Source organism: Macrosteles quadrilineatus, unplaced genomic scaffold (assembly GCF_028750875.1).
Source record: "Macrosteles quadrilineatus isolate MER2022 unplaced genomic scaffold, UCM_ALF_1.0 Scaffold_9__3_contigs__length_116548681, whole genome shotgun sequence".
NCBI classification, from domain to species: Eukaryota; Metazoa; Arthropoda; class Insecta; order Hemiptera; family Cicadellidae; genus Macrosteles; species Macrosteles quadrilineatus.
This window is the reverse complement of record NW_026542602.1, coordinates 30649010-30675774: the sequence shown is the minus strand read 5'-3', so window position 1 is coordinate 30675774 and position 26765 is coordinate 30649010. Positions and strand designations below refer to the sequence as shown.

The 26765-nt window shown below is 34.6% G+C and overlaps 2 protein-coding genes across 2 annotated transcripts in view; both read left to right on the top strand.

Moving 5' to 3' along the window:
- The window catches only part of LOC129004119 (DNA topoisomerase 2-like), a 53456-nt gene extending 44814 nt beyond the window's left edge, over window positions 1-8642 (top strand). The window contains exons 28-33 of the mRNA XM_054432554.1: window positions 57-181; window positions 657-731; window positions 1000-1086; window positions 1314-1424; window positions 6095-6216; window positions 8058-8642. Coding sequence (XP_054288529.1) covers window positions 57-181; window positions 657-731; window positions 1000-1086; window positions 1314-1424; window positions 6095-6216; window positions 8058-8207 — 670 coding nt within the window. The 3' untranslated portion in view covers window positions 8208-8642. The remainder of the gene's footprint in view (window positions 1-56; window positions 182-656; window positions 732-999; window positions 1087-1313; window positions 1425-6094; window positions 6217-8057) is intronic.
- A 3188-nt stretch (window positions 8643-11830) lies between these two features.
- LOC129002607 (ubiquitin-conjugating enzyme E2 variant 2-like) lies at window positions 11831-25666 on the top strand. Its single transcript, XM_054430541.1, has 4 exons — window positions 11831-12073; window positions 19610-19752; window positions 21477-21602; window positions 24508-25666. The coding sequence occupies exons 1-4, from the start codon at window positions 12049-12051 to the stop codon at window positions 24646-24648; spliced, it is 435 nt and encodes a 144-aa protein (XP_054286516.1). The 5' UTR covers window positions 11831-12048; the 3' UTR covers window positions 24649-25666.
- The last annotated feature ends 1099 nt before the right edge of the window (window positions 25667-26765 follow it).

Here is a 26765-nt window from a genome sequence, read left to right as displayed (position 1 = left end):
TGAATCTATGGTTCTACTGTGTTACCATTGGTTGAAATGTTTTCTTTCATTTACAGTTCCGACAATTTTGTTCCATCTGATCCAGATAGTGAAGAAGAGAAGGCAAAGAAGAAAAAGGGAGGTGGTAAAAAGAAAAAGGGAGGATCGGATGATGAGTTTGAAGCCAAGAAAGCAAAGAAAGGTATGTACATATTTTATTGATAATATAATTAGGCTACTCTTTTTTTTACTATTTCTTTGTTTTTTAATGCAATTTAGTAAACTTGGTTTGTTACTTGACTTAGGTGAGGATGCCTAGTATGGAATATTGGGTAAACTTGTTTTGATAAGTCCATAGTTTTTTCATGAGGGAACCCAAGAATCTGGACTGTTCAGTCAAACATTCCATGAGACTTGCCTGCAACTACATATTAGAAAGGTCCATGTGTAATATAATACAGTCTAAAAACTCAAGAAACTTTCTTTTCTCAAAACTTTCCAAATGAACGTCTGCGAATTTCAACGATAGATTCTGTTCTGGGTAATTACCCTCTTTACTTATTTTCACAATTGCACTCTGTAAGAGGTAGGCTACATAACACATTAATAATTTTGATTTGAATGAACATTTTTATTTGTTTATTTCATTAAAAATATCTTTAAAATTTTGTTTCCAGCTCCCGCGAAACCGAGAAAAAAGAAAGGTTCAGATTCAGAAGATGATGTAGAAGAGAAGAAACCAAAAAAGAAAGGTAGCTATATAAAAAGTTAACTACTGAAGCACTGTAAACTGTATGACAAAACTGTGTAATTAACATTGGTGCATGCCTAACTTAGTAGTATGCGAGTTTCATAAACTTTTGTCAATAGCTTCCCGGAATAAACTAAGTTTGTATCAATGGGTCCAGATTAATTAGAGTTTACTGTGCTTAAAATTATCACAGCACATAAGTCACTTGTTTGAGCATTGAATCTGATTTGTGTACGTTTCTGCAACTGATATTGTTTACCTTGTTCCAGCTCCTGCCAAACCAAAAGCAGTCAAGAAAGATTCCTCCGACAATGACAGCGATTCCGATTTTGGTGTTAAGAAATCTAATGCTAAGGGTGAGTCCCAAGTAGTCCAAAGCAATGACAACTTAGATAAGTTAAATAACAAACATAATAGTGACAAATCTTTTTACTAAATTAAACTGTCATCAAAAATGTAAAAGAAAATAATAGAACCAATACCATTACAATAGTCATCATGAATACATACTATAGGTCTGAAATTTAAGTTATCTATGTAGGGAGTTTTGGTATTAAAGCCTAAAATGCTTAATAATTTGCAGTGGAAGAAGACTCAGATGCAGTGTTTGACTCACTGTTATCGTCTGCACCTAAGAAGCCGGCAACAACATTGTCTGAATCAGAACCTGACTCTCCTGTGAAAAAGTCAAAACGTAAGTCAAAGTCCTGTGAATAGAATAAGTTGATTTTAAGACTACATACTCTTAGCATCTGGTTAAATCTCAGCTAGTAATCATGCAGGATTTAGTCTTAAGTAGGTATGAATAAATCTGGTATAGGTGAGAGAATGGTTCAGTTGGTAGGGCCACAAACTTTGGGTCCATGACTGAGATGTCATGGGTTTGGATCCGCATGCTTTTATCAGCTACTTTTTATCAGTACAGTTCACCCTTGTACTGTGCTGGCTCTCCTCTTGCTGTGGTGGATACGTTCCACGCACAGGCCCAAGGCCACCAACCTCTCTTTTTCTATAAAAAATCCTGATTCCCAAGTCTCTACATCTTTAATACCAAATGAATTGAGGTGTTGTTGATTCTCAATATTTAGTCTTCTACCAATATCAGGACGTTCTCATGATACACTGACCTCCCAGCTTGGTTTTGACGCTTAACATTAAAGTCTGTCTAAAATTATTGTGCGGTTGGAATTCAACATATGATTTCCCTATCATGGTAAATCTCCCACTCATTTACCCTTTTCTATACTAAAATCCCCCGTGACAATCATCTGTTTTATATTGCAGACAGGTATTTTAGAAAGCATTTGTTTATTATGATTGAACTACACATATAATAAAACTAAAAGAATTATTTTAACAATAATAATCTACGTATCAATTTTAATTTCACTAGAAGTGTTGTTATAATGTAATATTAATCCTGGACTAGCATTTTTATGCTTTTGATGGATTGTTTTAAATACCGGGTGTCCGAAAAAAAAACTGAAACATTTTAAAGGCAAATACTGTTACCAATTAAGAGACTATGTTTAATGTTTTATATATGGATATAATGATTATGAAAATCTGCCGAACGCACCTTTCCCCACCTCCTTCCCTATTTGCGCGAATCCTTTTTTGTAATAAAACATTTTTTACGCCCCCGGTCCCAACTTTAAGTCTTAGCTGTCTGGCGCCCCCCTAAAACACTTGGCTGACTGGCGCCCTAGGCTCCAGCCTAATTAGCCTAATGGGTAATCAGGCCCTGTTTTAAAGCTCAAATTCTTAAGTTTTATTAGAAACTTAGTAGGCTATAACTCGATATTAGCACCATCAGTGGCCCGGCAAAAATCTAAGTGAAATTTGAACTTTTCCCAGGTTTTGGTTAGTACTTCAGGGGATACAAGCGTTGCCATTTAATGTGACATGTTAGATGAGTATTTTTCCCCATAACTGGGTGGCATTGAGATGGCGAATGTCCCTGTCTATTTTCAACAGGATGGAGTGCCGCCACACTACAGTTTGAGTGTGCGAGAGGCGCTGGATACTAGTTCGACGATTGGTGGATTAGCAGGGAAGGGCCCATCCAATGGCCTCCTAGGAGTCCAGATATGACTTCTCTGGACTTTTTCCTTTTGGGGTCAGTAAAGAATTATGTCTACTCGGTGCAGATTCGTTATCTGAATCACTTCTGACAGAGAATAGTCGCATGTGTTGGTGCAACATCCTCTGAAGTACTGACCGATACCTGGGAAAAGGTCAAATTTCGCTTAGATTTATGCCGGGTCACTAATGGTGCTCATATCGAGTTATACTAAGTTTCTAATAAAACTTGAAAATTTAAGCTTTAAATACATATATAAAATATTAAACATAGTCTCTTATTTGGTATCAGTATTCGCCTTTAAAATATTTCAGTTATTTTTCGGACACCCGGAAGAAGTTTCAAAATGAATCAAACTTATGGACAATTTCAGGTCTGGTAAAATGATTAAATTAGTTGATATCGTGGTGAACTGGTTTCAAAATTCTAAAGCGATACTTCACTTCTTATTTGGTTATTATTTTAATACCGTAGGTAATAGGAACTTTGTCAAGGTCTCTAGCAAAGCCCTAAGGTCAGATCAGGACGAAAACCATTGGGTTATCCTGTTTATGCCTGAATAATCAGTGTACAACATTGAACTCGCTAGGTAAATGACAAGTAGGAGCATTTGTGTTGAGTAAGTGAGCTGGTACTTTGCCTTTAATATGTATCTATAGGTCTGAGGTCATGATCAATGGAGTCATTTCATTAGACTTGTTTTGTTATACAGAATATTGTTTGCTATAATTTTCTATTACTGAGGATAAACTAACATAACAAATTGATCATACTATATTTGAATGAACGAGTTATGTTTGGAGGTGCACACAAATTAAACCATTTGTATGTATCAGCTATATTACATTTTTTGCTTTTTCCATTGTTTACTAATTGTATAAATATTTCAAATCCCTAATAATAAAAGGCAAATATGCCTTAGTACACACCAAATAGAAAACAAAACTCGTAAAAATATATAAATATAATTTTATATATACAACCACAAAATGAACCTAATGATGTAAATTTAACAACTATTAACTGTAATGTGGACGTTAACAAAGTACTAGAGACGTTCCATTACATCATTCACTCTCATAACTGGAAAGATATTCACCATCATCTTCGCTTAAGCCATCAGAGTCAGTGTCATCATACAGATTTATAATAAATGGTTCCATGATTTCGTCACGAAGTCCTTCTTTAAAAAAATCTTCTTCCTGGATATTTTCAGCATGAATTACACATTTCTTCCAGTCTTCTACTGTTACATGGTTCATGGCATTTTCTAGAAGGTTCCTGACATCCTTTATTTTGAAAGACGTGTTTTTTTGCGCCACCTCCCCTTTCACTTGAGCCCAAATTAGCTCTATGGGATTGTATTGACAATGGTAGGGTGGTAGGCGAATAACCTCATGACCCATCTGCAACGCAAGCTCGTCCAGTTCGTAGCGTGGAGGAAAGCTGTGCCTATGCTGCCGCACGGTGGTGAGGAGTTCTGCTACTGTGTGGACTGGATTGTGTTCAATACCGTTATCTGATAGCCACTTCACAATGTCTGCCTTTCTAGATTTTGAACTTGGAATTTTGTTAAGTTGTTTCGAATGGTAGCTGGCATTATCCATTACAATAATACATGGCTCGTCTAGGCTTCTCAGTAAATCGAGAAACCATTCGTGGAAAACTATATGGTTCATTTCTTGGTGATAATCGACATTACTTTTTGATTGAAATACGAGCTGTGCGTCTTTTATAAAACCATATTTAGCTGACCCAGCGTGACACACGACAAGCCTAGAACCCTTCCCTACTGGAACCCGAAACCCTCCCTTGCCATCTAAGCTTTCCCAAATACACTTTCTTGCATGGTTTTGGTTTACCCACGTCTCATCCAGGTATACAATTGGGAGAGGAGTTTCCTGCCGCCTTAAATCGTGCATCTTTCTTAGAAATACTACCCGGGAAGCGACAATATCGAATTTTCGGCCGTTGTTAGTCTTTTTAAACTTAAATCCCACATCTCTAAGTATCTTACATACAGAATCTTTACTTCCACTAAATCCAATTTTTTCTTTTAGCACAATCTTCAACTTCCTGCAGGTCGGGTACTCTCCTCTTTCGTAGAAATCAAAAACAGTTCTTCGGACTACGTCCTTGTCGAATTGGTCTAGATCAGTTATCCACTTTTTGTGGGATATTTTCCTTTGAGATGAAGAAAATGTTGCTTCTTTTGATATATTTTCTTTATTACAATCTTCGGAGTCCATATTATGTGCTGCAATGGATTTGTTTCCTTCTCCCGTTATGTTTTGAACTGTTCGAAGAGAAACAGAACAAGCTTCTGCTGTAGCCTTTTGGGTTTGATTGAACACTTCCCTCACTGTCGCATTTGGTTTGCTGGTTACAAGCTGTTTTAAATAATTGTACACACTAAAAATTGTGTTTTTAGTTTGAATTGTAATGTCTTGGCACCTTTTGGCCATTTCTAATTAACACTAATCAAGTAATAATATTACACAGACTGAATAATATTAAACTGCACAAAATACTATCAGAATAATCACAATGTTGTTTACAACTAAAATGTAAACAAAGTGACAACTGTTGTAAAATTATAAACAGTATGAATCAGCTGTAGGCTAATATGTTGTGGTGGCAGGGGCCAGGGAGAAAGCAGGGAAAAACAAATTTGTCCTTCAACCGCACATTAAATTCAGACAGAGTATAATGAAGTACAGTACAACCTCCAAATTGCAGGATGCAACCAGCGAGCTAATTTATGGGTTAAATGGTTTTACTCTTAGTATACACTAGTTTAATCCATGAATAATATGATATGTTAAATTAGTTTTTTTTTAATACTTAGGCTACAGCTTTTTGTTAGGTAATTTTTTTTTTGGGAGGGGGGGGATTTTCAATCTTGAAATTTCTGTAGCCGCTTTCTGCAATCATGAGAATAAAAGCTTGGTACGGCCTGATTTTCATAGTGGTTGATCACTAGAGTTTTTACCAGCTTAACTTAGTCAAGAATCAGAATCCCATCCGATCTGGCTTTAGTCTGTAGAATTAATAAAACAACATCGAGAACATCACTGCAGTGTCCCTACACACTGCTTCATTTGTCTCTATTCCACCTGTTCTCTGCATAAGACCGTTGACAAAAATATGCTAATTATGACTGTGAATTTCATTAGTACTATGTTATTGCTAAATGTAATACTGTATAGGTTTAAATGTACACACTAATTTTAACATATAAAATTATAGTCAAAAATACTTATCTTCATCCACTTTTTCAGCTGCTGCTAAGCCAAGACCTGAACCAAAAGCCAAGAAACCAGCAGCTAAAAGGCCGAAAAAGTTGGCTGATTCAGACAGTGATGCAGATATTTTCAATTCCCAACCCAAGAAGAAATCAGCTGTAAGTTCTCTGTTCTTATTTAATCCTGGTTTAAAACAATGTCTGTTGATAAGCCTAATTTTTTAGATATATTAGTTTTATATTAGGGATGGGCCGATTCCGATACTCGATACTTCGCTTCATTGTACTCGATACCGATTCTGAAAAGTGAGGTTAATTATGCTCAACTCAACTGACATTGAAGGTTGTAAAGAGTGGCACATCTAGTGATGTAAAATAGCCGGGTATTTAAAACTCCGGGTAAATATCCAAAATCCATAAATACCCGGGTATTTTGGTTATTTATGAAATCGATTGAAATTAATTCATATTTACCCCTAAATATGTTATTGTTATCATTACATGATAAATTAGGATAGTCTATAACACCTTTTACAGTAACTTGAAGCTTTGCTAGTAGCCTACCTTTTATTTACCGGTAATGATTTAGCATTTTTTTTTTTAATGCATAAAGTTTCTAAATAAGCATGGGGTTTTGTGTCTTAAATCGAGTAACATTAGTTAAATTTAACTTACTAAAAAATAGTATATTAAAAAAGGCTGTGGCTATTTCAATTTTTATCATTGAGAATGCTAGATAGAGAATGCTAGAAACTAAACACTCCCTATGAAATGAAATCAAGACAACACCTCATCATAGAAATAGTGAACCTAAATCCATTCTACTGTTATTAAATCATGATAGTTAAAATTTTTATTGTATAAATGGCTTGGGAGGCTATACAGACCTAAGGCCTGATTGACATTGGCAGAGTACTAAAAGAGAATGGCGAATACTAAAAGTACCAATTAAACTTTTCTGTGTTGCCGCTTAGTTGGAAACAATATTATGGATAAACTTACTAAAAAAAATGTGTCTCCTTTTTTAAAGATAATGCTATAGAATCAAATGTTTTGTATCACATGTTTATGAAATTAGTTTTTTTTATTTTGATACCATTGATACCAACAAAAGATCTAGAATAAAACTATTAATTAATCCTGCCATCCTACAGGTTCAATTTTAATTATTTTCTTAAGCTGTTTAAACATAGGCCACTACGGGTGGCGTCGTCCTGTAATCCAGCTACTAGGAGGTCACGAATTGTGGATATTTATAGGCATGCACTGTGGATGCGATACTCCCTGGTGTGGATTAACGTCCGCACGAGTGAGTACTACGACTATCCGCAGTACTATCCTGATAATTAGACCAATTCGTATATACCAAGGAAAAATGTGGTTCGGATTCCACTATAAACTGTAGGTCCCTTAGTTGCCATTAGCTGTATGGGCTATTAATTAACAGCTGTGTCTAAGGAATGTCGGCCTTAGTCACTAACAAGACTACAAGATCGCGCCCCTCATCCTACACTCATTTCCAATCATACTTGGCTTAAAATACCTACTATGTATGGTCGCCATTTCATTGAACAGTATTAACAGTATGTAAACATTAAAACCTTTATCAAAGTAATATAAACAGTTAAAGGGATGGCAATGCCTTAATATTTGTATCTTTTTATTTAATTTTTTTTACATTTTGTTAACAATTATTGCCACAAACAGAATATTTCTCTATCTATTTCGCTTTAAAAAATACAGATTTGTTTCAAGACTTAATTTACACACTATATAGAAAATTATATGTATCAGCTAAATAATAAAAAATAAAAATAATAAAAATAATAAAAAAATTCACTTTCACATTAATTGATAAACTATTGATAGCTAAATGTTGGCGTGTAAAGAATCACTTAGAAATATATAATAATATATAATAATAGGTCAAGAAAATCCAATGATAATTTGATGTGGAAATACTAAAATGTAGTGAATAATAATTTTGTTATTTCTGACAGAAAAAGCAGAAGAAGGCAAGCTCCGGCAGTGAGGACGAGTTTATGGTCGAGTCAGATGAAGAGAAGGTTGTATCTGCACCATCAAGAGCAACTACGGGCCGTGCCAAGAAACCCATCAAATACACGTTTGATGATGAGGATTCCGATTAGAACACTGATTGTGCTTGTGTAAATGTGATTTTAACTTTAAGCCGAAGTTGAATAGTTTTTAACTATTTATTTACTTAAGTTTTATTGTTAAGTGAGGAACATTTTACTTAGGTTCCAGTTTTATACTCCCGGTTCTTTGAACAAAGTATTTGTGTTACTACCGAGGGTAAATCATGAAAATAAAATGTGATGTTAAGATAGCGTTAGTCTAAAATCCCTTTGCATTAAGGTATTGAAGATAATTTTTATCGACATCACTATGTTTTGTACTCATAATACATAGATTTAGTCTTGAACATTCTTGCTGTACATGAAAATGTCGATATTCCTATCCTGTTCATTTTTTTCTGTTTGTTAACAGTTAGTTGATTTTGTATTTTTATTAGTCTTAAGGTTAAACTGTGACATAAATTATAGCTAATTGTTTATTATTTTGTACAATTGTTGTTGTTTATTGTTCCTTGTTTGACTTTTGAAAGGTGTTTTTGTTTAAAACAACTTTTAGTTTTGTTTTTTTTAGGGTATAACAACAAAAAGTGAACAAATTTTAGCACTGTAATATATTTTTTTTATTAAAAAAATTTGATGAATCTTTTTTAATCCATCTTCAATTTAAGTTTTAGTTAAAAAAAATAATTAATTATTAGCGAATTTCCCATATAGGGGATAAGCTATTACCGTAGGTCCCATAACCTGGACCCAGGACCGATTTACTTTTGTATTTTGAGGTCCCCAGAGGCAAAAAACACCATTTATATGTTCATATTCATATACATGTATATATATTTATATTTATATATGTGTAAGTAAACCTTCATTTATTTTACGAGTTCGCAAACCGGCATGACTGGACTACAGGAACGTGGGTTTAAAAATGGGTTCTCCCCATTTTTGACAATTCCCATGTTATTCTTATGGAGAATAACAAAACCGTTGTAGTTTGCTTATTTATAAAGATATTTTGAAAAAAATAAGAAATGTTATTTAATTCATATTATAGTATTAACATTTAACTATAAAAACAATTTATTACCTTCCTCGTAGCAGCAAACCTAGGTACTTGTTAAACTAATATTATTTAAATACAGAATAAATATGACATTTTTAAGAAGGCAAAGGAAATGTAGAGTAATGAAGTGTTTTTAGTGAAATAAATATCTTAGTATAAAATTAATAATTTGCCATGTTTGATCAAAATATCTATGTGATGTGGAAAGTGAAAAGGGACCTCTTGTCAGGAATTTTCGATTTTGAGTTATACAAACTTTGTTTATATATTTGAATTCTGAATCACTTGGTACAAGTCCCATGCATCTAGGGTTTTTTTTTTATACTTTTTAGTGAAATGGCGACCATACAAAGTAGGTATTTTAAGCCAAGTATGAATGGAGATAAGTGGCGCGATCTTGTAGCCTTGTTAGTGACTAAGGCCGACATATTCCTTAGACACAGCTGTTAATTTAATTAATAGCCCAAACAGCTAATGGCAACTAAGGGACCTACAGTTTATAGTGGAATCCGAACCACATTTTTGCCTTTGGTATTTACGAATTGGTCTAATTATCAGTATAGTACTACGGATAGTCGTAGTACTCACCCGTGCGGACGTACTATACTCCACATTAGGGAGTATCGCGTCCACAGTGCATGCCTATAAATATCCACAATTCGTGACCTCCTAGTAGCTGGATTACAGGACGACGCCACCCGTTGTAAGTTATATAGGACTTTAAAATGTTATGAAAAAGGGCAATTTTGAGAAAAACTATTTTGAAAAATTAAATACGCATAAAAACAGTTTTATTCGTATTCAAGAAACAATTTTGGTATCAAAAGAAAGCTTAATGTCCTCTTTAGAGGCAGTACCAATTTGTGTCTTAACTCAAGGTAGTTTTCAATTAAATAATAGTTTTATCAAAACATGTTGTAAAAATCACATTTCAGAAAAGGTACCTCTTGTTGGCCCTATGTTATTTCTTCATAACATAAAAAAGGTACCTCTTGTTGGGACCGCAAAATTTGTGAGTTAATTTGTTCTCTGTAAACTGAACTTTGCTTTTATTTGTAGTTATCTACAAACTTCCACTAGAATGCAGGACTAAAGTCTGTTAAGTGAATATTAGAAATGGGACCTCTGGTCATTATGGTGAAATAACCTTGAGCAACAAGAGGTACCTTTTCTCAGACCGTGCAGGGGCTAACAAAAATTATTTATTTCAACCTTTTACATCTTCGATTCGATATTTTAACCGATACTGTCCTGCTCTATCTTAAATGAGGTATATAATAACAATCAATAAAACCCGAATGTCGATATTTTCGACCTTGATTACTTATATCCAGGACCGCCAAAAGGGGGGGGGGGCAGATTGCCACCGATCACCCCCCCCCCTGTATAGGAGAGCTGAAAACAGGAGACTCGAAGACGATGGGCTTCTAAACTCACCAGCCAGATCCCAGATCCAACAGTGGGTGGAACGGTGGCATGGCGAGACAAACTTCTTATCAGGCCACGGCTATTTTCAGTCATAAGGCCTATTTTTTATTAAATTAAAGATTTTTACTGTTATTAACCTTTATATTTTAGAACTTGTTATTTATTCTTTAAAAAAACTACCAGTCATGGTCCTGAATGAAGATATACGTCCCTACAATACTCGTGGTAGACATAAAATAAGTGCACCTCCGTTTGAGGAAATCTCTAAATAGCCATGTTGTTATGTGTAAGAAAGCTTATAATAAGGTTAATAATAATAATAATTAATGTAAATAAGCATCCACAAAAAATATTTTTTTTTAAATTCAGTGACTGGCTCTTAAGAATTCCTTTTTACAGTATTGAAGAGTTCCTGGAACAACCTGTGATAAGTCTTTAACTTTGCATCTAAATATGTTAATTATTTCTATATAGTCTATTTTTTTCTTCAACTTTTGTTAATTATTCATTTGTTAATCGTTTATAGTATATTGTGATTGCTAACCCTATAGTTAAAAGGAATTTGTACATCAGACTCATACACAAGTTACCTCTGATTATTTAGACAATGAACATTGAAATTTTATGTTCTGCTCCACTGACAATGTCAATGCATGTTTATGTCCATGATAATACATGATTTGATTTGATGGAGAGTGAGGATAACCGCGGGACTGATCGCATTTCGTTCGGAAAATCTTGCAATAAAAAAAGGTCGACCATTATTAGGTCTTGTAGGAAAACGAACTGATTAACAACACGGAGTACGGAGTGAGCCCTTTGGGCGTAGACAAACTCTGCTTAGTGCTTAGTTCTGATGAAGAGTGACGTGACAAGAGTGTTCCCAGACTAGTTCACGAAGAGTATAGTGGATAATCGATGGGTCTTAAGCCCGTTGCAATCATACACTAAAGGTTGGCTTCCTTACCTAAGTGCTTAAACGCATTTCCTCGCTTCTATCTAAACAAAATTGGGTTGACATGTAAATTACATTACAAGTTTTAATCACGCCTATATAAAAAAATTATATGTGACGGATTTGTAAGCACTGAAGTCCGTCCGGTTTGTTTTCAGATACGGCTGTAGGTAGACTAGAGCAGAGTGAGTGCCAGTGCCCTGCCAGTGCCAGAGACTAGAGAGAAGAAAAGGAACAAACGTCAAAAATCTGTTACCGCACTCGGCGAAGGATATCTAAAGGAAAGTTTTTGTGCTTTCAGATATTTTCTCTTTATTTTAGAATCAGTTTGTAAAATTTTTACTGAATAAATAATTGTTTATTTGTTCGCTTAAATATTCAAAGTATTTTTATGAAAAAGTTTGATCCGAATATTTGTTGTGTCTAGCCTTGCTTGTGATTGTAGTGTCATGGCGTGTACCACAGGCAATGTGGGTAGGTATAATCCTAAAATTGTATTATTAAGTTCTTGTTGTAAGTACTAGGCCTACACACACTAAAGTGGCCCAACATGTCGTAAAAGTATTTTTTTTACTCAAAACAGACTACACTCAAGACGTATTGATATTTTTTTTTTGGTTAAATATCTTGAGATCAAAAAATAATCATGGGCCTGAAGACAGAATCAGGTTGACCTATTAACAGATTAGATTTGGCACTTGGCAGGCAATTGAATTAAGCAGACCAGTTCATAGAGAGTTCCTTAAAAAGTATTGATTATTATATCTTTCAAGTACTATCTAGGTCCTAATTGTGTAGTCGGCCTAGGCCTAGGCCTAACTTAAGTTAACCTAGTGGGTCTAGGTTCTAAAATCAGTTACATGTCATGCCAGCCTATTGGTTGGCCTAAGTTGGTGGTTTACGGACACAGGAGGGCTGATAAAAATGTTGTGAGTTATGCAGGATTACGTATAGGTATATCACCACTGTTATGTTTTTTCCTGTGGCTCGTAAAGGATTTACTTATTTGTATTCCATAGGCTGCACTTTACTTTAGGTCCTACACTCATTCGAACGAAAATATCGATCTATATATCGATTATTCGATATATCATTTGGTTAGTTAGGTAAGGTTAACCTAACCTAACTAACCAAACGATATATCGAATGAAACAATCGAATAGTCGACATTTTCATTCGGTTTTTTGTATAGGACCTAAAGTAAAGTGCAGCCATTCCATACTTAAACTTAACACGTTCGCTACCGAGCGACGCACATTTGCGTCGCTCAGGTCACTCCTACAGACTAAAAGGAATGATCATGACGTTCCTTACAGACCAAGTGATATAGGAATAACATTGCCGACAGACCAAAAGAGAAATATCGTTTAAATGGACTAATTGACTTCATAATAACCTTAAGTGAATTAGTTAGCAATAAATATTGTTTTTATTTTACGTTATGAGCAAATTTTAAAACGCCGCATATATGCGTCGGTCAGTCTATTTAATGAAATCCAGTTAAAAAGATTACATTTTCGTTTCAATAGACCAGGCGACGCACGTAAGCGTCGTCGTAAATTTGGTTGTTTCAAGCTTTTACACAAACAAATAAAGAAACTCCGCTAAACACTAGCCAAAACTGCAAAGGTTATAACGTTTACATCTGTTCTCAGGGTTGGTACGGTCAGGGAAAACCTGGAAAACCTGGAAATGTCAGGGAATTTTGTTGGTCTGGAAAAGTCAGGGAAAAGTCAGGGAATTTTGGAAAAAATCTGGAATTTCTCTTGAAAGACTACATTTTTTACAGATATGTTACATTTTGCATCTACGTCTCAATACTTGGTCAAAAACATCGAAGTTTGACGAAAACATCGATGTAACAAAAACATCGGGAACCTACCATCGATATAAAAAACAACGAACATCGACAGACATTCTATCATCACCCTCTGATCACTGGCTTTAATTGAACGCACCGAGCTCCCAGTGTTTCTACACGACCAAAAGAATATAATTCCGGTCACTGGGTTAAGAAATCCCGTTTAATCCCTTAAGATTTTTGATGTTAAATTAGACATATTGTGTTTAAATAGTTGTTTTTAACATTGCTATTATATTTTGTTAAGGTAATTTTTTCGATTGGGGTTAGTTTTTCACTAAAATAAAGCATAGTAGCCTAAATAAAAACGGACGTCATAGCAAAAACTCCTGTTTTATCCCACAACCCCTTCAAATCCCGCTCATGCTCTAAAAATCCTGTTTTCGGGATAATAATCCCACGTATGGAAACACGGCTAGTACCGCGATGCATGGAAGGATAGGCCTACATTCATCGTTTCAATTTCAATGCCATACTGAATACAATTCCTCATTGAATTTATACCAATACTGATTCAACCTTTAATAAACTAAAAAAAAACTGCACTTCTAGGAGTTTGTAAACAAATTTTATTCTCTGTTAGTTGAAACATTTAATAGTTTAGTTTGGTACTACTTTTTGTCTCCGGTACAAGCATGGTAGTTATTTTTCCAATATCACATGTTTCTTCCGATATAAGCCGATGATATTGAAAGCAAAATATCGATATTTATCAGTATCAGAAGCACTGTATCGTCTATCTGCTAGTGTCAAGTCAAGGCCAAGTAGAACATAAAGTGAGAGGTTAAGTTAGTTGGTACTCTTAATTTTCCAGATTCCAGATGTTTAATTCTTTTCTTATTGGTTTTATGAGTAAACTATTTAGGCCTAAATTTTTTCTAATAATTCTTGATTCTGACTATTCGATATCGTCTTACGGTATACCTGGAAAAAGTATAATATCAGTCTGGAAAACCTGGAAAAGTCAGGGAATTTCATTTTCCAAAATCAGTACCAACCCTGGTTCTGTGATGTCGCGGAATACACAATGTAAAAAACAATGTTGCCAACTGTTGACGTAACCAATCGTCATATCCACAGACCAAGCGACGCACATTTGCGGCAGATATCCCTCTAGACCGATACGATAAAATCCGGGCTTTAAAATAGACCGTTGCTAAGAAATACGCTGTTTAATAACATTAGAACACCGACGCAAATGTGCGTCGTTAGTCTATTTCAATGTGACCAGCTGACGCAAATATGCGTCGGTGGTCTATTGTGAGAAACGAGTCGACGCACAATTGCGTCGCTGGTCTATGCGAACGTAAATTCCATGTAATTGTGGTAGCGAACGTGTTTTACATTTTGCCATGTTTGACTGATGGAACTGTTTAGGCCTACATTTGCTATGTTTGACAGACAGTCTAAAACTGTACAAAGTGCTTTCTAGCGGATATGGATACAACCAACCGGAATAGCCTAGAAATCTTTAGTCTTCGCTTGAGGCTGTTATAAGTAACTATAAATTAACCTATAAACTTACCTCCTGTTTTCTTAATTTGGTACTTTCCTGTTAAGTTAAGGGGAACATTCTTTATTACGGTATATCTATCGATGATTTTTTTTATACCTACATCGAAATTTTACTTTTTGATCCAATACATCAATATTAACAGATTAAAACATATCAGCTGATAACTACGATAACTTGCGCCTATTGTTCAGTATAAACATGAACAAAAAAAAATATTGAAATGAATCTGTTCTAAACTAAATGTTAACTTAACATAGGCTATTTAACCAAACTTTCTACCCCAAAATTTGATATTATTTACCCTCATGCCTTTTCTCTTATCAAACGGAATTTTTAACTAGTAAGCCAAGAGTTACTAAGTTACTGTAGTTAAGAGTAGAGTAAAACTAAATCATTCAGCTAACAATTAGAATCAGTAAATGTCAAAAAAATCTTCCTCTACTTACGAAAGTACGACCAAAGCTAGGAAACCTCTGTCCCGCCTCGCTTCAATGTGCGGTGACAAGAAAAAGTCTTCGCTCCCGCCTGCACCTCGCCTCGCTTCAATGTGTGGCGGGCCTTCAGTTGATTATTAGCTGGAACCATTTTTAGATTTATAAGTTTGAACGAGCTGCTAAGTATACCCGTGCTTTGCAACGGGAAGAATATGTGACAGGCATTGAAGTGTATAAGTGGTGCTGATGTGTGTTTTAAAAATCCAGCAAGTCTATGATTTAATGCGAAATCAAAAACTGATTTAAAAGTATAGGCCTAACTTAAACCTACTTACTTTCAAACCTCTACTATTAATATCAATAGATCCAAAATAATATGACTTGACTACATACCTTAGGGTCTGACTTAAGGGAGGTACAAATGAGGCAATGATGACATCATAGTTAAGTTAAAAATTCCTCCGTTAACAACGTTGTAGTAGAGAGCACAGCGCGTAATTTTTACTTCACTATTAGGCCTAGTTAATTATAAAATTAGGAAATTTTTTAAAATTAATCTTAAATTGTTCATTTCCTATCAAATTAAACTGTCATAACCTAACCAAACGTGCTGATAATGAAAAAATCGAATAAAGGTTTAGCCCTACTTATAAAAAAAAAAAATTGTTTGTTCATAAAATAAAATTATAGGCTAAATGCCTAAAATTAAATTTTAAAATTTTTTAATTATAAAATTAAACTCTCATAACCTAACTAAACCAATCAAACTTGCTGATATGAAAAGAAATTGTTGACAAAAAGTTAGTGCTGCCAGCGGGATTCGAACCCGGCACCTTCGGATTATCAGCCCGACACGCTATCCACTACACCACCGAGGCCGATGATTGAATTCCGTATCGTTGCGGTAATGGTGTCCCCTCAAGAGGAGATCTGACAGCTGACGTCATCGAAGGCTTTTCTGTACCTTAGTGTAGCAATCACATCAATTACTTGATATTGATGCTTCATGAATGAGATGTTTTACCATTATTCTTCAATTTGAGTCAAGCCTTTTTATTTTCATAATGTAGTTGTTTTTCTAAACCACGTTAGCTAATCAATAAAAGGTTACAGTACCTGCAGACTGCCTTGTGGGTTTTGTTAATCAAGTAGGATTACGTACGTTTCGGCAAATATATTGCCATCATCAGATCCAGAACTTGAAGGTTAAAATTTTGATTTTTCGACACATGGTCACGTCAAAGTTTAAAATAGAACACATACACAAAACGAACATTAAATACATGTAGGCCTACTATTAAAAAACCAAACAGGATATAATATGATGCAAGCATCTCTCTTGCCGAGTCTCGATTGGTGGTCGTCAGGTCCTGTGAACTGGACTCTGACCCCAAGGCATCCTGTATCATAAGTGTCGGTCTCTATCCAGTTGTATTAAAGTTTCAAATAATAAATTTGATTGAAGTGTGCTTTTATCATTGAGTAGGTCCTGTTTATTAGTAAGAACAATATAGGCAAACTAACAAAAGATCCGACAGCTTCTTTCACAAAAGACATTAATAAAACCATCTCTAGCTGTAAAAACTTGTCATCAGAAAAGGAGATTAGGCATCTGAAAACAATCAACCCTCATGCTCCCCCACTAAAAGGATTGCCAAAAATACATAAAGATGATAAGCCCATCAGACCATTAGTCATCTACATGCCCGCCCCTGCTTACAAGTTAGCAAAAAAACTAGAGCGTATATTAAAGGATGAAGTAAAATTAGAAAATAGTAATAGTTTAAAAAATAGCCTAGACTTGATTGAGAAAATAAAAAACGTAAATCTTAATCCTAGATATACTCTTGCATCGTTAGATATCACAAACTTGTACACAAATGTGCCTGTGGATGAAACCTTGGACATTTTACAGAATAATCTAAGAGCACACTCAAATTTGAGTAAAGATAAGCAAGAGGAGTTATTAACTTTATTGAAATTAGTCTTAAAACAAAATTACTTTTGTTTTAATAATGAATATTACATTCAACGTGAAGGTTTGGCGATGGGTTCGCCATTATCGAGTATACTAGCAGAAATATTCCTAAATGACTTTGAAAATAAACACATATGGTCTGACAAAAACAAACACAAAGGAAATGTTGTGTTCTTCTATAGATATGTCGACGACATAATCCTTTTATATCATGGAAGCCAAAGACAGTTAGCTCTATTCAATAACTACACAAACAACGCTCATCCTAAATTAAAGTTTACCACAGAATTAGAAACAAATAATGAACTAAATTTTCTCGACATCACCCTGAAAAAAGATAATGGCAAGTTCTTGTTTAAAATTTATAGAAAGCCCACGACTACAGATACAACGATTCATGCAACGTCTCATCATCCCTTATCACACAAAATGGCAGATTACAATAGCTTCGTGAATCGCTTGTTAAAAGTGCCGTTAAAACCAGAAGCTTATCAGGAAGAGAAAAACATACTAAAACACATCGCAATAGCCAATGGTTACAGCCCTGCCATTATCGATAATTTAATAAAAAAACAACTTAATAATATGTCAAAAACAAACATTGCTAACAGGAAAAATTCCGATTATGTCCCAGTCGAATACGGCAGCTCATTTCCTATGTCTCTGTGACCATGTGTGTCGAAAAATCAAGATTTTAACCTTCAAGTTCTGGATCTGATGATGGCAATATATTTGCCGAAACGTACGTAATCCTACTGGATTAACAAAACCCACAAGGCAGTCTGTAGGTACTGTAACCTTTTATTGATTAAGCCTTTTTTTAGCTTACTATAAAAATTTCAAATTAAACTGTGAGCAATACTCTAAAAAACGTGCACTACCTTGGGAACCAAGAAACCCTCTTACCAAACAACTCAATTATTTCTTCAATCTAAATAAATCATCGAAAACATCTTTTGGGAGTAAATAAACAAACACCAGTTAATTAAATTGACCAGCTGTTTCATTAAATAAATTGAATTACATCATTTAAACTTTGGAAGCATGTCAGGCGCAGCCCTTTGGAAATTGGCCTGTGAATACTTTTCGGCAAATCTAAACACTAAGCTAAATTTTGATGTGCTATATGCCTATATTTTTATTTGATAAAAGGCCTTAAGCGTTTAAACAAATTGGAATGTATCACTTTAATAATATAATAGATTGTGTTTAAAACTGCATGACTGTTACTGTACATTTTTAAGATTTACACTTATTAATAATAAAAATACCCCCACCGTAGCAAACCTGCAGACTAAGCAAATTTCAACTTTTCTGATTACATTTTTACTAAAATATTTCCATAAATAAGACCTTCTGTATCCAATAGTCAATGATAAGACATATTTATTCCCTATTTAAATAACATTATATTTACCGAATGCTTAGGTTTGCTGCTATGGGGAAGGTGAAAAGTATTTTTGACCATACGTCAATAGTAAGTTATCCATAAACAAGTAAACTACAACAATTTTAATTTTCTCCATAAGAATAACATGGGGATTTTAAATTACACTATTTTTGAATTTTCTCCGTGAGCGTTATGCATACAATAGCGCTTCAATATACTAAATTATTTCTTTTTTTAAGCTCTGTAAAACGGTTTAAAAAGAAATTGCAAAAAAAATTTTTTTCACAAAACCCCCGTTCTCATGGTCCAATTATGCTGGATCGCGAACTCGTTCGAATAAACGTAGGTTTACACGTTTGTACCTAATTTCATCAAAATCGGATCATTTTTGCTCGAGTTATCGCGCTAACGGACACATATGAATTTGAACGGATGGTGTTTTTGGCCTCTAGGGACCTCAAAATGAAAAATTAAATCGGCCCCGTGTCCAGGTCTTACCATGAGTATTACGGTAATAGCTTATTCCCTATATGGGAAATTTGCTAAAAAACTAACCTAGATATTTCTGATCACCTAATTATTTTAGAATTGTCTAACATAGCACCAGTTTATTTATAGGCCTAATCTTGATCAATAGCACCACATGTCAAGAAAAGCTTACTTTCATCAATGTTTGAAACACTTTGTCAAAAACTTCCGCCTGAGATCAGGGAAGCTGTAAAACAGATCTATTCTGCCTGTGTTACAAACAAGGTCTGAGGGGTTAAGACAGTATTTTTTGACAAGTTTCAGAGTAATCTGTTATTAATTTTGATCTGGTTCATGTTACAGTGGTGCCCCGTAACTTTCGGCTGTTGGAAGAATTGGAACAAGGCCAGCGAGGAGTGGGGGATGGAACCATCAGCTGGGGCTTGGAGAACGACGACGACATGACTCTGACTCACTGGACTGGCATGATCATTGGACCTCCCCGAGTAGGTTACAAGTCCTATATTTGAAGTACTTGTTTTATTAAAATCCCTTAGTAAGAAAAAAGCTTTAAAATTACATTTTCAAAAGGAAGTTATTAACTAAAGACAGTATCCACTGTTAATTCTCGATAGTCTGACACTTCAAATCCAATACATTCAAAATCCGACATGAGTCATCAGCTGATATCTGAATTTCATTTGCGCTGTGACAGGAGTCTCACGTCTCTTATCAGTATGATTTTGTGAGACCATACAGTGAATAGCAGCTTGATAATTGGGTATAATAATTTTATTACCATAGATTAAACGTACCCCCACAGTAGATTTGTCATCCTTATGGATCAGGTGAAAACAATGTTAGTGCAAGTTCCATCCAGTGCATCTAGGGGAGTTTTTTTACAATTTGAATTGTTTTTCTTGTGATTTCAGTTATTTAAAACCTCATTTATTACCCAAATATAATCATAAATAATGGCTCATCCCTTAGTTATGTAACCAAGTATAGGTACAGGATCAGCAATCCGTCACATAATTTCTCCCATTAGCTTGTCAACAACCTTTACCATGGGTAAGCGGTAGAAGTAACTGATATTTTATAGTGAAAATCACCAAAGTTGCAACAACTTTTAAACCATAATTTTTACAGCAATTGCACTTTTTGTTTAGAATTATACGGACCATAACAATCATATTATACAAATTTTAATCAGTTAAGTATGTTTAACCGGCTTTTTTTTAAAATCTGATTTTCTGTTATTTTATAGGGGTTTTATGAGATAATCTTTGGCATAACCTATAATTTGTTGTAAAGGGGAACATAGCTTATACAGTAGAACCTCGCTCTTCCGTCACCTACGGATTCTTGTTCAATCTTAGGCGTGATGACCATGTCACACCCTATTACATTTATGAATCAATTTTTAAATTAGAGGACGTCAGAAAAATACTAATACTTTCCATTACTCATTCAGTAATCAATCTTGGAATTCCAAATTATCTTGCAAAGAATTTTAAATTTTTGAATGGAAGAGGCGCAAGGGATACCCGCTCTGGCTCGTCCACGCTTCGCATTCCTCATCACAGAACAACTGTTTGTAATAAATCATTTTTAGTAACAGAATGCCACCTATGGAACTCCATACCTCTACCCAACAAATCTATAGAAAACCGATCCCGACTGATGGTGGCACTGAAAGAATATTACCTTGGCCGTGGCTTAGCGGGATGGCATGCATTAGGCCTAGATGCAGCAGAGGGTGTATGTGTGTGTGACTGTATGTTAGGGAAGATTAATAAATTTAGCTACTTCATTACTAGTTATGTTACAAACTTTATTGTATTTTTTGTTATTATTTTGTTGTTATTATTAGTTTTTTAGAGGTTAACTGTAAGAAAGGACCATGAGGTCCTAAGTTCGCCTCAATAAAGAAGCATTTTCATTAATAATGGGCAGAAATGGTTGAATAAACAACAAATTTCAACACATGACTAAAAAAAAACACAATATATACAGTTTTCTAGGTATTTTTCTTGGACAATAAGGTTATGTTAGTGGAAGCCTATTGTGTTGGCGGCACGGTCGGACCATCGGAGGTCGGATTAGCGATGTTCTACTGTAATTGATTTATAAAAAAAGTAAGCTACTGTAAAAGTAAGCTACTGCTGAAGCAGCTAGTGTAGCGGAGCTTTTAAATATTATTTATATTAATTATATCTGTTTTTTGCAGACACCCTACGAGAACAGAATGTATAGCTTAAAAATAGAGTGTGGAGGAAAATATCCAGATGATGCACCTTCAGCTAGATTTGTATCGAGAATAAACATGACTTGCGTTAATAATTCAACTGGACAGGTAAGTGGTGTCACATTACTGAGTAATATTCTAAGTAGCCTATGTATGGCCTAGTAAAAGTCTACAGATATTTGTAATAAAATAGCTTTTTAGTTGACGAGTGCAGTCGAATAAAACTGGTGATATTTTCTGTATGAATACTCAATACTAGTGTATCCTTATTCTAACTACTACTATTAATGAATGGTGATCTACAAATCATCCAAACAATAAGAAAAATTGTGTTAGCTGTCAAGCTTAAAAATTGTGACAATATCTATCGACCCTAGAATATTTAGTTGACGTCATCTCAATGATTACATAGATTAGAATGCGGACGGTTTTTTACCTGTGTGTCACAATTTGATCAGGGAATTCTGCGCAACAAACAGCTTGACCTTAACTGGGTTTTGATTTAGGCCATAAAAGACCAGAACTCACAATAGGTGTGAGCAAGGCCGCTCTGGATATACAGGCCGTGCTTATCCCCCACCACCTCAGTCGCTACGTCACAACTGAAGGCGGTCGCTATGCGGTGTTGTCGGTAGGCATATTGCGGGGCTATAACTAACGAAATCGTCCACAACCATTCAAACGTTTATGATATCATTGGAAATATTGAACAATAAAGAAGTGGTAGTGTTATTTCTTTGCAAAGATTCCAAATATAGCACAGGATAGTGTAGTCAAACTAGCACTAGCATTAAATAAGACAGTTACTCTACTGGAGAGAAAACATGTGAATTTATGTGCTAGATGGTTCAATAAAAAAGATTAAGCTACTCTAAAGAAATATCAATTTGAGAAAAAGAATAAAAAATATTGATGGAACTATTATTTTCTTAGAAATTGTACATAGGTGGTGTAAAATAAATCATGCTTTCAAGGGAGTGAAGTTGAATGATAGAGATTGTCAAGCAGCAATAACAACAACTGTTGATCGTGAGAAATGTCTTATTTTTAAGATGATTTGTAGGCTGGTTAGAGAAATGGATCAGTGTGATGGTACGAGAATAACCAGTAAATAATAAAAAAAGCAATGGGAAACTCACACGTCACACCTAATTTTGCACAGACACACACCTTCCAGTACGTAATAGAAATTGTAGAATATTATTTAATGTTGTACGTGCTGCTGGGGAAATTTCAAACAGATTATTTAAGGCTAGGTTCGGACTAAATTATCAGATGAGTTGAATACTGTATCTCTGTTGCGCAAGTTGGCGAGTCAGAGAAAAAGCTTAAAACCCCTACTATTGTTAAGGTGTGTCCTGCAAAAATTTGGGAGGTTTTTATAATAATAATAAGGTGATTTAAATAAATAATCAAGAATAATCATAAAGATAAGGGGATTTTAATGTTGAAGAAACTGAGGGACCAGAAGGGGAACAAACCTTGTGTAAAACTGTGTTGATATTTCCGACAATGGTGTTATTGGAAGTACTTACATAGGAGGGTTACCGATAAATTATTAAAACAGGTACCAATTGCTTTACCAATGCTTTTTATATTGTGAATTTTTTGCATAGGAATATACCATCAGAGATTTGAGATCTACAGGTATCTCTTCCAGTTTATAAACGTTCGGTAAGCAGTTGGCTGTCGGAGATTGGGCTCGATCAGTCTGAGACACTTATCAGTTCAGTATAAAATACCTAACAACAATTAATACACAAGTACACCAAACAATATTTAGCGTACAGACATCAGTAACTCCAACTCCATTCACTCGACTACCTGTTACTTAGCATTAACTGTTCCTGTAGCTGTCTCATAGCTTAGTTGTAAATAGTTTTTTTGAATAATTTAGTTTTAATTTTTAGATTATTTCAAATTTGTAATAGAGCTCGTCCCGCGCACAGGTCTTGTACGGCCTATGCAGGACTATTGTTTCGTAGTTTGTATGCATATATTGTAAACAATTTTGGAAATAAAATGGATTTTGATTTGTTTAAACATAAGTTAAAACTAAAATCAGTATTTTTAAAATTCCTCATTTTGTATATTTTTAACCATACGGTAGCAGTTTAATAAATAGTAGGACATATCCAATAGTGAAAAAAATTGTATAAAAACGTCTCCTTGAAAAGAAATAGGATCCTAACTGGTAAATGTTTAAATAAATAATAACTACTTTATTTTCTTGACAATATACATTGTATCGACAGTACAATTAATTACATTTTAACTTAGGTTTAGTATTATGTTAACGATGCACGAACAATTTTAAACGCGTAACAAACTAGCTAATCACTACACTACACTAATATAGAACATTACTACAAAATTTCATTACATTACGACATCATTTAATGGTTAAAATCACGGTGGGAACTAACTGAAGTAGTAAAAACGTATAAGCGCCTGTGTGTGTAGCGGCAGTAGGACCGCCTACAGTTGTGACGTCATACAAGTAGCAGCATGGCCTGTATATCTAGTGCGGCCTTGTTGTGAGCCCTAAGGGGTTAGGTGACCCTAAAGAAATGTGATGACTCCAGGTCAGTGTCCAACAGGTTAGAGGGATTTCATCAGTGTGTGGTCTCATGATCTTAGAAGTCTCACACTACAGGCTGTCATAAAAACATTTTCCCTCCTCTCCCTAAATGTAGTAGTTTTGTATAATAATCTTTTGCACTTAACTGAATTTTTGACAGTCTGAGCTTTCGTCATCAGGTCAAAAATTGATGGTATTATCCTGACTTATGAACCAGCTGATCTTAGTTAGTAACAAAGCTACACAAGGCATCTATCTCATCCTTAACTCATATTTGGGTTAAAATACACACATATGAGGTGTCCCCATCTCAATTGATGAGTCCAATCACAATAGCTGGTACCTAAAAAATGTTGTGTTCCTTTGTGTGTGTGCAAACACGCATGTAGGTACACACAACAGTGCAGTTGCTTAAGCTACATTATGCTATAGGTGGACAACAGACAAGTTCCGATCCTGGCGAGATGGCAGCGAGACTACACGATCAAGACAGTCCTGCAGGAGTTACGGAGGCTCATGACACTCAAGGACAACATGAAGCTGCCTCAGCCACCCGAGGGAAGCTCGTTCTAAACACCACTTCTGGACAATATCGTTACCTAGCTATGCAGATGTATTCAACAGTATGATTTATTTCACCAAAAATACTACATCGAATTGTATTCCTTTATTCACCTCCCCAATATGTCGTTGGCGGTACATGATTATCAGTTACGTCGTTGGCATTTGATTTTATCAGTGGTCAGTTATAACTTCAGATATAATCACAAAGTAAATAATTTATTTGAGCTTATCTCCAGGAATAGGCTATTGAGGAAAAAGTTGTAAATAAACTACTTTTTGTATCTATTATATTGTATTTGTATAAATTATGATTTCAATTTTTTAGTTAATCATTTGAGTTTATGCATTGTTTACCTAAATGGAGGTGATAATGATTTACCAGAACCTAATTTTTAAAATTTGGTTTTGCTTGGCATGAGAAATTTTATGAGATCGTGTGCTGTTTAAACCTATATTTAGTTTTGCAGATTTTCAAAGTTGTGTAATTTACCTATTTCGTTTGACAGATTGATGCTTCTAACATATTTAGTTGTCACATTCTCTTTCACATTTAGTCTTCACCTTAACCTAACGGTGTGAAATCACCTTTACACAATATGCTGAGACTCCATAGTGTAAATTTTGTAACATACAGTTTGGTCAGCTGTTTGTCGCCTTTTCGGTGATATACATTCCTAGGTTGACAAATAAAGACTCTTCAATTGCGATTGATCTAGAAATTCTACTAACCCGAGTGGTATTTAAGAAGTAAAAATTTTGTAATTTAGAATAGCATTCTCACGTTTCTTTGATATTTTTGGATCTGTGTTTCTTAAACATTTCAGACTTTGATGGAACATACTGGCCTTATAGAGATGGTACTTTTGGTTTAAGTAAATAATTGTATCGATGCAACTATTTTTAAATTGTTGGAATGGCTCACATAGGAAGTGAATATTTTTAACAAATGTAAATGGTCAATATCATCAGCTTTCTCGTTCTAACATATTCAGTTCTAATAGTAAAATAAATAAATTTTACTATGTTACTAGGCTTCTTATTCAATACCTTACCTCTTTAATATACTAGCTTGAGTAATAACTGTTCAGAAACTAATTTTGTTGAAAGGTATTTTGAACAAAGCAATGAAATAAGAATAAAATAAAGGAACAAGGGACTCAATCAGTCTAGGTAACCTTTGTCATTGGTTGACTCGCAGACAGTGAAACAATATTCAGATACCTAAACACAGGGCAAAATTCTTTAAGAGATGATATTTTAACAGCTCTAGATTCTGCAATGCACTGCCTGAACCCCTTAAAGTTAAACAATTTGACACAAGCGATTAGGGAGAGCACTGAAAGACCTACTAACAGAACTGGCTTCCGGATAGTAAAAAGAATATTCAATTCTTTTGGAATTAAGTAGGCCTAGTTAGGTATTATTTCTATTATAATCATTCATAATTATAAAAATAAGGATAAGTAAAAGTTCATACGGCCTTGTGGCTTCATTGGCAACAAATAATGCAAATGATATAGCAATGGGACATTTCCAAAAAGCAAAAATACTGCAAATTGGCTGTTACGTATATATTGACGTTTACATATTGTTAATCAACGTATCTTATAAAGGATTATGTGATCTAGTTTAAAAGGAATATGACCTTTCTGTCATGGCAGTAGCTGCTTAAATAGCATTTTCTCTTTGTACCATATTTACAGCCAAAATGTCGTGTCATTTTCAATAATGTTACCAACCCAGTGCGCCAAAGTCTGTAATAGGCAGGTGCAAATAATTTTTCAAGATGGTACCATTTTAGGCAAGGTTTCTATGATTGGGTTTTATTAGACACGATAAGAGCAGATGTTTCTACATAAATATTTTATGTTTAGAATAATATGATAAAATGTACCTAGGCAAAAGTGGTGAAAAAGGCAGACACCAACCCGTACAATAGATATAAGATAGTTCAATAAGAAATAATTTAAGAATTGCTGTGATAAAAGGATTTTCCACTGATTTCGTAAAGGAACATAATTGCAAAGCATGACATGATAAAGAAGAAAATCAATTTTAAAATCAGAAAATAACATTGCAAATACTTATTTGGTAGAATTCAGTAACTCCCAATAAATATGTGTTGT

What these genes read in the sequence shown, in the direction of transcription:
- LOC129002607 (XM_054430541.1), top strand. Translation starts at nt 12,049, where the DNA reads ATGGCGTGTACCACAGGCAATGTGG. An exon ending in GTGTACCACAGGCAATGTGG is followed by an intron (nt 12,074 to 19,609) that starts GTAGGTATAATC and finishes TTCATGTTACAG; the next exon opens with TGGTGCCCCGTAACTTTCGG. An exon ending in TGATCATTGGACCTCCCCGA is followed by an intron (nt 19,753 to 21,476) that starts GTAGGTTACAAG and finishes TGTTTTTTGCAG; the next exon opens with ACACCCTACGAGAACAGAAT.